This window comes from Lagenorhynchus albirostris, chromosome X, assembly GCF_949774975.1.
Source record: "Lagenorhynchus albirostris chromosome X, mLagAlb1.1, whole genome shotgun sequence".
Taxonomy (NCBI): domain Eukaryota; kingdom Metazoa; phylum Chordata; class Mammalia; order Artiodactyla; family Delphinidae; genus Lagenorhynchus; species Lagenorhynchus albirostris.
Window position 1 is genome coordinate 31,901,840 of NC_083116.1, and position 12,608 is coordinate 31,914,447.

The 12,608-nt window shown below is 37.0% G+C and overlaps 1 protein-coding gene across 3 annotated transcripts in view; it reads right to left on the bottom strand.

The window, feature by feature from the left end:
- Positions 1–1,182: 1,182 nt before the first annotated feature.
- PLS3 (plastin 3) overlaps positions 1,183–12,608 on the bottom strand; it is a 90,573-nt gene continuing 79,147 nt past the window's right edge. For all 3 annotated transcript variants that reach the window (XM_060137119.1, XM_060137120.1, XM_060137121.1), the window contains exons 9-16: positions 11,469–11,564; positions 7,604–7,799; positions 6,417–6,495; positions 5,495–5,609; positions 5,173–5,306; positions 4,401–4,524; positions 4,057–4,181; positions 1,183–2,412 (exon numbers count right to left, since the gene is read on the bottom strand). In XM_060137119.1, the coding sequence (XP_059993102.1) occupies positions 2,280–2,412; positions 4,057–4,181; positions 4,401–4,524; positions 5,173–5,306; positions 5,495–5,609; positions 6,417–6,495; positions 7,604–7,799; positions 11,469–11,564 (1,002 nt within the window). In that variant the 3' untranslated portion in view covers positions 1,183–2,279. The remainder of the gene's footprint in view (positions 2,413–4,056; positions 4,182–4,400; positions 4,525–5,172; positions 5,307–5,494; positions 5,610–6,416; positions 6,496–7,603; positions 7,800–11,468; positions 11,565–12,608) is intronic.

The window sequence follows — 12,608 nt, forward strand, 5'->3', positions numbered from 1 at the left end:
TGTTTGCAGAAGACTTGTCTTTTATTTATTCGTAAAAGGTGTCCTTATATTAAGAAAATCCATGATATGGGCACCATAGACCAAATGTTTGGGTCTCCTCCAAAATTCATATATTGAAACCTAATCTCCCAGTGTATTAGGAGGTGGGGCCTTAAATTATAAGGGTGGAGTCATGAATGGGATTAGTGCCCTTATTAAAGAGCCTCCAGAGAGCTTCCTTGCCCCGCCACCATGTGAGGCTACAGCTAAAAGACAGCCATCTACGAACTAGGAAGTGGGCCTTCAGCAGACAGTGAATCTGCCAGTGCCTTGATCTTGGACTTCCAGACTGCCTAACTGTGAGAAATAAATTTCTGTTATTTATGTCACCCAGTCTATGAATGGACTAACATATGGGACTAAACTTTTTTCCTTGGTCATCTATATTTTACTTTATTATATTTATTTATTTATTGCAAAAGCAGAATTGTCACATTTATCATTCTTTCATTTTATGTCTCTGGGGTTTGTATCATACTAAGAGAGGTCTTTCTTATTCTTAAGACTATAAATACAAAATATTTTATAGTATCATCACCATGCACTTCCTCAAAGGACTACATTTCATATTACTCATTCACACAAAACCTTGAAATGGTACCATGAACAACAGGTTGTCAACTAGGGATGATTTTGCTCCCACCATGGAACATTTGGCCAGGTCTGGAGACATATTTTATCTACACACTGGGGGTGTGCTACTGACATCTGTGGGTAGAGGCCAGGGATAGAGCTAAACCCCTGCAATGCACAGGACAGCTCCCTCCCACCTCCAACAAAGAATTATCCAGCTCAAAATGTCCATATGGTGATGAGGTTGAGAAAACCTAACGTAAACCATCTCTCTTCCCTGGTTGTTCTGATACCCACTGTTTCGATCTTCTGTATAAAATCAAACATTGAAAAGAGTGAATGAGATGGAAAAGAAAGAAAAAGGGAGAAATTGGATAAGGAAATTTTGGTAATCTTACCCCACTGATCGTATCCTTAACTCAGTCAGCCCCTGTAATTCAGCTCCAAAAGCTTAAATTTAACAAACATCATTTTATAAAGTACACCAGAAAAAGAGTTAGAATATTGGAGGAAAAAACCTGGCAAACATTACTGGCATACTACTAAGGGACAGAAGCATGAAGAGACTAATTATTATGTAAATGCCTTTATTTGAACTAATACATTGCTACCAGATTACATCACTTTTCAGAGTTAGAGTAACATTGTGATCTTGAAAACTATAGCAAACAGCTTGACAAAGCAAGAGTACATTAAGTCCTACATATATGTTTATTTTTTAGTGACCACATCTCCTTGTCTTAGGTGTAAAATTAGAAAATTTATTATACACTTAGCATACTTGGCCTACCGTATCCTGCCTAAATTCTGAGCCCACTCTCTCCTCAAAAGTGTCATATTCAACAGCACTTTAAATCTAAAGAGAGAGTTTGATGATACAGGTTTTAAAACAAATAAGCATATATTGAACCAAGTGTTTTAAGACAAAATATGTCAATTGTTTACAGCTTCGGTGTGAGAGGGAAGATGGAAATTCAAGGTACATTTTTCTTCTACCTATAATGTATGTTTTTTACTTACTTGAAGACCCCTTAAAAAAGTAGCAAAATCAGCAGTCTTATTTAATGTAATCAAAATATTCTTAAATGTACAAAAAAGGATCATGTAGAAAGAATACTGTAAAAAGATACTGATTTTTAAGAATAAACGAATATGAAAAGCTTCTATTACATTCTACACAGCCAGTTACTTCTGTAAATTTTCAGTACTAGAGAGATAAGCGAAGGATACTCATATCCAAATACCCTCTGACCACAGTTCTTGAATAAGAACTAGCATACTGGATGAAAAGCAGAATTATTGTCTAATAATATTCATATCCAATCATCTAAGCAAGTCCCAGGAGGTGGACATTCTAAGAGGGAAACAGAAACAGAGAGAAATACGTACAGCAATGGGAAACGTCAAGGGCAGCGATCTAGGAGGAGCGAGTAAATGATTTGGCTATGAGCACATTTCAGGTGGGCATGACAAATCCACCTTGACTACAGGAAAGAGGAGTTGTTATTAAAACTCTTTCCCCTGAGGGCTCCCATGATGAGCTTAGTCTTGTTAAAAGTCCTTTAAATAACCAATGGTTCCTTAAGCCATGAGCACTTCACCTGGAAATTGCTGACCTGCTAATCATGCACTTGGGAGCAAGGTTGTTTTTATTCAAATTGGTTATTTTACACTCTCTTCATTCCCCTGCCCATCAAGCATGCAAACACAGTCATGACCATCTTGGGCTTTACTTCCACAAGGTCTTCCGGGAGAGCGTACACCCTGGCTCCAATTCTTCTAGCCATTGACACTGCGTACCTATTTTTGGAGGAAACAATAATTAAGGTGAAATTCTGGTCAGTCAAGGGCACAACATGAGACATGTATTTCCTCTTATATAATCATTTGTCTGGGACGCAAAACTTCTATAGTGAAAGTTCAAATCGGAATGATTTCATTTTTCGTTATTTTGTTTTCTGTTTTATTTTGTTTGCGAGGTCACTTATAAGTGACACCAGATTTTTAAGCTCTACTATTTTGGGCTGATAATATTTATTCACTCTTTTTCTACAATATAAAATGAGAAATAATTTTGGAGCACTGATTTGATATGAAAAAAATAGTTTTCTAGAATATATAATTACCCAGATTGATATTCTTGTTGAGCATGTAATAAGATAATAGTAACTCTCATGAGATCTTAGAGATTTGGGGTGGAAAAAATTATGCCAGACGCAAAATACAAGTTGGTAGATGCAGTGAATACTTCCAAATATTCAAGGGAGGGGAGAGAGCCTACATGGTACATGGCCAGAGTGGCCGAAGCAAGGAATGCAAAGTGTAGAGAAAGGAAGGGAGAAAAGAACATGACATGTCCAGCTGGGGAAATCTGCAAGAGCTTCCCTCAATTAATACACAAGGCATTTCTAGGTGTTCTGTAACAGGAATCTTTAAAGATGATCAAGCATCTGGAAAAAGAAGCCTCAGGAGTTCTCTATAAATTATGGATATTAAATCTTTATCATATTACGCTACAAATATTTTTTTGAGGGCAGAAATGACGTGCTTAACCACGAAGTTTTGCAGTAATGTTTCTTAGCTATCCTGTGAAGCCCAGCTGGGGGCTGATTTTCAGTGTGTACTGGGAAAGTTTTCATGGGTTACCCATGAAACCAGATCACAGTCTAGGTCTTTGGAGAAGGGAAGACAGGTGGAAAAGACCTCAATACTGTTGAAACACAGGAAACTTTCAAGGCACAGTTCCACCGGAGGGTTTAGCATCCTACCCACTTAAGGGACCAAGATAATAAACTCAACATACATAGTAAATTGGTCTATGCACAGTAAGAGAGACATCACTAGATAATGTGCGTTAAAAGAGTGCGACAGAAGAATACTCTTATCAAAGGCATGGTTATTCTTAGCTCATCTTTCACTTGTGAGTTTGCAGCTAAGTTGCATTAAAACATACATTATTTCTGTAATCTACTAAAGCAACGACTGACTGAGCACCTACCTACTAGGTCAGGTGCAACGCTAGGCTCTTACAGATTTTATACATTTCAAAATCTCCAAGGTAAGTATTATTATTATTATTATTTTTTGCGGTACGCGGGCCTCTCACTGTTGTGGCCTCTCCTGTTGCGGAGCACAGGCTCCAGATGCGCAGGCTCAGCATCCATGGCTCACGGGCCCAGCCGCTCCGCGGCATGTGGGATCTTCCCGGACTGGGGCACGAACTCATGTCCCCTGCATCGGCAGGCGGACTCTCAACCACTGCGCCACCAGGGAAGCCCTCCAAGGTAAGTATGATTGATCCCATTTTACTGATGAGGAATCTGAGGCTAGAAGAGGTTTCCCCCAGGTGACATCATTCTCAAGTGGCAGAACCTGAATGAGAATGCAGGTCTGCCTGACTATAACGCCTGTGCTCTTGCCAGGATATTATGCAGCATCCCTTACTTGGCATTATTGTGCTTGTCATCTTCCGTTAGATTGCCGCTCTTAACAAGGTCATAGTTTATGCAGCCTGGCTGGATGGCATCAATTAAATCCACAACTGCCAAACTGGAGCTGATCGTCTTGTCCTAGTGTAAAAGGACAATACATCTGAGAATTTCAATGTGTACAGATTAACGTGGATTACCTATATAAAGCTGCCAGAAACAAAGACCAGTGAATTAAAAAAGAATCACGCTTTGGCCCAACAATGATTCTCACTCACAAAGAAACCAAAAGCTAGCCTTCCAAATTATAGATACTTTCTAGAGCAAACAGTGTTTAATAGTCAAACATGGAATTCTTACCTTAAAACTCTGAATGGAAGTTGATTTTCCAGCTTCACTCAATGTTCTGTTCACCCAGCTTACAATGATGTCATCATTAGCTTTCTGACCGTCTCCAAGATCTTCCAGGACATTGAGGGTATATCTAAAAGAAGCAGAAGAAAAGGTCCTGATCTACTTCATGAGAAAAAATTCAATTAGAAAGATGCTTTATCTTTAATTTCTTCTCTTTAGGTTTAGATTTCATGGAAAGAGAGTTGCACTGTATGAAAAAAAAACAACCAACATTTCAAGTCGTAGTGGCTTGCCATTGAGCTGCCTTTTGCACTGGTGGGGGGAAGATTCTCAGTGCTTTAATGAGTAAGCCCAACAGTCTACTGCAGTCTCATTTTGTACTAGTCCAACCATAGTAAGGACTTAAAATAAGCTGTGCTTTGGCTGGTACCCAGTTATAATGAATGCTTTTCAGCATTACAGTTAAGAGATCTTTCTCAAATGTATACATGGGGTATTCATAATTTTTGCTATTTTTATTCACCGACACTAAATGAGGCTCAAGTCTGTCTGTCAGGCTTCCTATGCAAAAAGGGAAATAGTCACAGTTCTGCTGCCTCACTTTCAAGAAGCCAGCTCTCATTGGCCATCCAACATATATTCATTACTTAAACTCACTTCAGAGTCTAAACACAGAAATTTCAAAGATGTAGTCATCGATACATTTGCTTAAAAATAAGGACTAGATCACAGACTTGTATTATAGTGAAGCTTAAACAGCTAAAATTGTGTACCATACCTTCTCATCAGCTGCCAGACTAGAGCTAAAGTCAGGGTTTGGTTCCCATCATTCAGGTCTTGCCCTCCAATGCCAACCAGGGAGAATTTGGCAGGATGCTTCCCTAATTCAACAGCATAGTTGCAGTTTTCTAGCTGCAAACACACAAAAGCAAATGCTTAAAAGATTTTTCACTTGTTTAATCTGTATATGGACGTGTGCACAAAACTAAGACACAGTTCCTTTCCTGAAGAAGCTCAGAGCCAACGAGTTTCCCAAACAAAAGAAACAAATTGTGAATTAAAAGTCTGTAAGAAATACGTGCAGCAACCTAATTATCTACCTTTTTCATGTTGGCTCCAAGTTTCGGGTATGGAGGTTTATTCACCTTACTCCAGTCAACAGGAACTTTAATTCGTTCGTATAACTGTAAGATTACCAGGGCGTCTTGCAGGTCACTAATGATTTAAAAAGAATTTGATCAATGCTTTCAGACAGCTGGGCCTATGTTTCCTTAAAAACAATAACACTACACTGTCAAACAAGATATATAAAACCATAGATAATATCCAAGACTCCTATTTTTTTAATCAATCTGTGCTGAAAGTAGAGCTAACACCATCCAATTCTCTTAAAAATATTTATTGAGAGCTTATCGTTTGAAAAGTACTGTTCTAGAAGCTGGGCACATAGGACAAAAATCCCTGGCCTTTAAATCAGAGAGAGAGAGAGAGAGAGACAGAGAGAGAGAGAGACAGAGAGAGGGAAGAAACAAGTATATGGATAATATGATTTGGGGTGTATTTAATTGCTATGAAAAAAAAAAAAGAACGAGGTTAGGGGTTAGGTAGTGGTAGGTGGTGGTCAAGATCTGAATCAGTGGCTTGAATATAGCAAGGGAATAACGCATTAGATGTGGAAAAGAACATTCCGGGCTGACAGAACAGTGAGTACAAAGGCTTCAAGGCATCATGGATGGTCTGCTTAAGGCACCCTCTGGTCTCTGTTTCAAAATACAAATATCTGTTCCCTACGGTGTTAGAAAGACATTTATACATTCTTTCACTTAATGTTAATGATCATGTAAAGAAATAATCTGGGCTTTTGTGTATTTGGAAATGAAAATGGGAGTCACCACTCAACATTTTCCAATATAAGTAATATGCTACAAACTAACATTTAGGAAAGGTTTAGAGCTGTAATTATTTGTGCAGCGTCCATTCATGATGTTCATAACTGTTTACAATAGCAGTAGGAAGGCTTACGCATAGAGATGGTTTACATGGGGATTAACACCAAGAGAGTTCATCCAGTTACGGAAGGTTCTTTCTTCACGAGTTTCTCCTATTAAAAATATTCACAATGTTTATATATTCATTAAATACCTTGTATATGTGCATATAACATCAACCCACATATAAGATTATTTTATTTCTTCTTTACAGATCTAGAGCTTTTTCTCCATTGTGAGTCTCTAAGCAGCCTCTCTAAATACATTCTCTCTAGATACATGCTTCTTTTTTAAACTGGATGAATTTATTTTAAAAGTAAAGAATACAACCTTATTAATAACCAGTTAAGCAATTTAGAGGTGTATGAAGTTTTTAAAATCTCCTCCTCTGTCTAATCCTTCTCCAGTATCTCCCCAAATCCCCATACCTCTAAAGTAACTGATGTTATCAGTTTAGTTTTTATTTTAAAAATTTGCTAGGGTCATATCATATAAACCTCTATACTCATATTAATCTACATCTTCCCTCTACCCATTTAACAAATACTAAACTACATATATGTACTCCTTTTACATGCCTATATTAGAGCAACAAATTATTTGAAACTTCAAAAGCATAAAATTTAAAGATTTTATAGTAATGATAGTAGACATGCAATGAACTACTATTTACATTTGTTAATTTTTAAGTACTATACTTCATGCATATATAATCTGGCAAAGGTAAACTCTGCCTTTCCTGAACTTAAACGAATAATTACCATGCATTATTATTATTTTTTGAGTAGGTTAAGTGTGAAAGGAACTGGGGCCAGTTTCAGTTAGTCTGACTGGAAGAATGAAACATAAATATTGTAAATTTATAAATTTTGTGCAAATGTGTGTAAATTTTATGCATATAGGCATTTTTCTGGTGAGAGGTTTAAAAAGTGACCTAATTCTAAAATATTAAAATAAAACATTGGTTTACTAAGTGGCCTTAAACTAAGTGACCCTAGGCTAGCTTATTTTAAAAGTTCCCTTGTATCATTCCTTTCTATCAGCTGACACTTTTTACTCAGCCCTTGGGACTACTTCTAGCAGACGGTTGCTAAAGGGGATAAGGAAACTTATTAAAGTCAAGATTATGAATTTCTATGTATTTCTACTCTGTAGTAGCCTATGTAGCCTATGTATTTCCACTCTGTAGTCCCAAACATAATTTAAGAAACCTTTAGTTACCTTCTAATAGAGTCCAGTCAATATCCTGGTTCTCTGGCTTAGTTAGTGCCGGGTATTTATTAAACAGGTTAGCCACAAAGGCTAAGTTCAGTTTGGGGTTTCCACTGACGACATCAGCAGGGGTAACAAACTGTCTGCAACCTAATTTGTCTGCTTGTTGAAGCATGCTCTCGGCTCTCTTCAAATCATCTGTTTCCTGTTGAAGTAAAATAAGAAGACATTTTTTAAAAGACCATACTAAAAATGTAGAAATGTTTTCCTACAATGGTAGGCTGGGTATACAATTCTGTTTTCTCTTAGCCAATATATGGTACTTATTGTTTTGAATGCAAAAAAAAAACCCCAAAAAGTTGGCTGTGCTGGATATGCAGTACCTTGAAAATACCCTAGATGGCACCAGATCGTATATCTAAGGACAGAATACATTTAACTCAATAGAGATTACATCTCTCATGGCAAAATTCATCAAGAAAAAAGCAAAACCTGTTCAGATTTTTAAATTAAGCCCTAAAGAAGGTGTAAGGCTGAAAAAGATGATGGAATTATGAGAAAATATTTTAAAAATAATAATCAGGGATACCAGGTTCCGATAATTTTATTTCAAGTTTAAATTGCATATTTTAAATCGTTGTTTTTCTCTTCAACTATTTTTTGTTTGTTTTATTTTACTTTTCCACCCGGGAAGCAAAGTTGTCCATTTCTATAAAAAAAAATACTTACTTTCAACTAATTCCTAGGACTCCTAACTTTTCTTCTTCTCCATTTTGCCTTTTTTTTCTTCTGGAAAGATGCATGCTGATCTCTTGACTAACGTATGGTTTGGTGAAGATTTTTAAGTTATAGATCTGATGATTTCAGACCAATGTAAAAATAGTTTCCCAGGTGCTCACCATTCCCACCTCCCACCAATAAAACTTCCTCCTCCTGGAGCTGCAGGAGAAACAGTTGCTTTTGGATTATTCCTTTCTAGTGACCTGCCCTCCAGACTGTTCTTGGCAGCTACAACAGACATCTCCACCCCAGTCTACCCCAGGGCAAAAGTAGCTCTTCTGGAAAACAGTGTCATGTGAAAGGAAAAGGGATTTTATAACTAGGAGGAAAAAAGAGAGAAAGGGAACTTGAGGAATGTTACTTCTAAACCAACACGGTGCATGCAGATTGTATAGTTTGAGAGTCTTAACTCTGTCTTTAATGGGTGGTGGTATCTTTAGTTTTTTAATCTCCAGTGAGGTGCCGTGACTGTCTGGGACTCCAGAACAATGTGTATTTATTGTGTTACCCTTCTCTGTTACCATCTGCAGAGCAATCAGTAACCACGAGCAGATGGGCAATTGAGTGGGATTCAGCCTTTCTTCAGGACTCTCTGTGAGCCTAGTGACTTCCTCTCACAGAGCCTATTTTATTTCTTGTAACCTATCAGTTGTTACTTTAATGCCTCTGGTTTATGCTATTTACCATCTTTATTTTAAAATCCCTTATTCATTGATCATCTTGGCATTCCTAAACAAAAAGCATTGATAATATTGGAATAGAAGGAAGCTTTAAAATAGCCCAAAAATTTTAAAAATTCAAATAGTTAAATACATTGTAGAATAGTGAAACAAAAAATAATCAAATAAAAAATATACATATGCAAAAAAGAACTTCAGCCCATACCTCACATCATATTCAAAATTAACCCCAAACACACACACACACACACACACACACACACACACACACACACAAATGTATAAACCCAACACATACATCTAAAACCCAAATGTAAAACTAAATGTAAAACCCCGAACTATAAAACCTCTAGGAGAAAACATAAGGAGAAATGCTTGTGACCTTGTGTTAGGCTAAAAGTTTTTAGATACAACACCAAAAGCATGATTCGTAAGAGAAAAAAAAAACTAAATCTGACTTTGTCAAAATTAACAACGTCTGTTCTTTGAAAAACACCGGGACTAAATATCTGCAAATCACATATCCAATAAAGGACTTGTATTCAAAATATATAAAACACTCAAAACTTGACAAGAAGAAAACAAACAATGCAATTAAAATGGGTAAAGTGTTTAAACAAAGATATATGGATGGCAAATAACTATGTGAAAAGATGTTCAACATCACTTGTCATTAGGGAAATGCAAATTAAAATCACAATGAGACACCTCTACACCTGTTAAAATGATTCATGTTTAACCACACTAAGGTGTCAGTGAGCATGTGGACGTACTGGTACTTTCACGTCCTGCTGGCGGCAATGTGCGAAGGTACAACTACTTTGGAAAACAACTTGGCAGCTCCTTAAAAAAGTTAAACACACACATACCATACTACCCAGCCATTCTACTCCTAGGTATTTACCCAAGATAAATGAATGCGTATATGCATACAAAGACTTGTATATGAATGTTCAGAGCAGCTGTATTTGTAATAGCCCCAAACTGGAAACAATTCAAATGTTCATCAACAGGTGAATGGGTAACAAATTATAGTATATCCATTCACTGGACTATTATTCAGCAATAAAATAGGAATGAATTTATGATACATGCAACAACATGGATGAATCTCAAAATAATTATGCTGAGTGAAAGAAGCTAGATAAAAAATAAGAATACATACTGTATGATTCCATAAAATTCTCAAAAATTCAAACTAAACTTAAAGAAAGTAAATCAGTGGTTGCCTGGGATGGAGGAGTATGGGAGTATGGGGGCAGGGAGGAATTACAAAGGATCATGAGGAAACTTGATGTGGTGATGGATGGATATATATATATATATATATATATATATACACAGCTAAAGAAGATATAAGACTGAAAAAGATGAAGGACACTGAGAAACAAGGGGAAAAGCAAGAGGAAAGGCTCAGAGGTAAAATGAGTGTGTGTGTGGTGGGTACAGAGTAGTGGGAAATTGCACTGGTATAGCAGGGCCTTACATGATCAGCAGAACATTTCGGATTGAACTCTAGAGTCAACGGGGAAACCTTGAAGGATTCTGAGGAGGTAAGAGACAATGAAGGGAGTGCTTTAAGATCAACTAGGGAGGAGTGATAGAGACAGCTCCCTTAGTGCACAAGAGGGCCCCTTGTTCGTGCCAAGAGTGACCTGAACTGAAGAATTTCACAGTTAAAAACAGACAGAAATATAAGCACTACAAAGTCAGTTACAAATTCAGTTCTGATAAGGGCAGCATAAATGGTTTAGCCAGTGTAATCCACTCAATCCTACTGTGAAATATGCTAGAAATGTGGATTTTTAAAAACCAGTAGAATACATTCCACATCTAATGAGTACTAGCAACAACAGGATCCTAGAAAGTTGGGACTAAATAGTCTAGGCCAACTCTTTACTTCATGTATGAACAAAGTGAAATCCAATTTCGGGAAGGAACTTGTCCAAGGTCATTGAACAAATAAGTGATGTAATCAGGGAACATGTTCTGTGACAGTAATTCCCCAAACTGGATTTCAGGGAGCAGCAGTTTGTAAACATATTCACATTACTCTCAACACAGGAATATTACAGATGCATATATGAATATGTAGTCATTAAATCTATCACTGTGATTGTAATCCAAATACTTGGAAAACGTTAGTCTCTAGTGCTTATTTCCCCACACTTGCTTTGAATATTTTATGCCATCCATATGAACCAATGCCACCATAATTACAGAACTCACGAATAAACTGTTAACATAAATCAAAGCATCTTTCTGCCTCTGAATTACACCTACAGTAATAAATTTTAAAATAATGCTTAAAATTGTCAACACCACAACATGCAATTATAAAAATTCTTGTTATTTATAAGAAATTGACAACAACTTTGTAAGCTTGTAGAATTCAAAAGAACACCTATACTTACATTGAAACCTGACATGTTAATATCTATCCGTGGTTCACCTTCCTTTTGTCCTTTTGGTGCAATTTGATTGAGAAGATGAAAATAGGCTTTGGAATCCTACAAATGAATTGAAAATGTCAGTGAGATCACATTTATAAAGAATGAATGTATCCTATTGTCCCATGTTTGGAAGGATACTTGCATCGGATTTTGTGAGAATGTACGACACAAATCTCTATCTTCTAATTTAACAGCTCCTTTCCCCAGAAAAGTCCACTTTTCTGGCCTTAGGTCTGCCTTGAATATGGATGAACTGGATTTTGTCATGACTTTACAATTTATTGAAGTCATCAATACAATAATGCTAGTAAACACGTAACTAGTTCTGTACCTTCACTGAGTTACTGAAGTCAATAAGCTTGATAGATAAAACAAGCAAGAGAAAAAAGTAGGACAGGAGAAATCCAGGAAGCATAGGGAAAGAAAAAATAAACAGGTTACATCATTACAAAGCACAATATGTATATACCATAAGGTATGGAGAAGAGATTAGCTGTGTTAAAGATGTATTTAAATGACAAAAATTTTAAAACGAGTTAACACTTGAGGTGGTGAAATAACATTAAACCCTTAATTATCTGAATATATTTAACCAAACAAGCTTCTCTTTGTTTTAAGCCCCTGAACTCTTTCATCACTTGAACACTTTCACTTGGAATCCCAATACCTAAAACAAAATGGCATTGCTCATACGGGGTGTGCACTGGGTGCATGCAGGCTGTGTGGACACTGCACAGAACAAAACGTGAAAACCACTGTACCAAGCGCAAACACTTAGGAGGGTCTTCAACACACATGTCAAATTGTACCAGAGGACAGGAACTGGAGTGAAGATTCCTTAATCATGTTATATTTGAAGATCACCTTCCCAGCTATGACAGTTTTCTATTACTAGGCCTTGACAGTCCAGACAGATTATAAAGGAATGTTTCTTGTGGTAAACCCTACGGATTATGTGCATCCTAATCCCCTGGAGAAGTTGTTCAATATGGAGATTGCTGGATCCAACCTCAGACCTACCAAGCACAGATCTCTGGGAGCTGCCCGGAGAGCTGCATCTTAAATGAGCCACCCCAATAAGTTTGATACACTCGCCAGAAA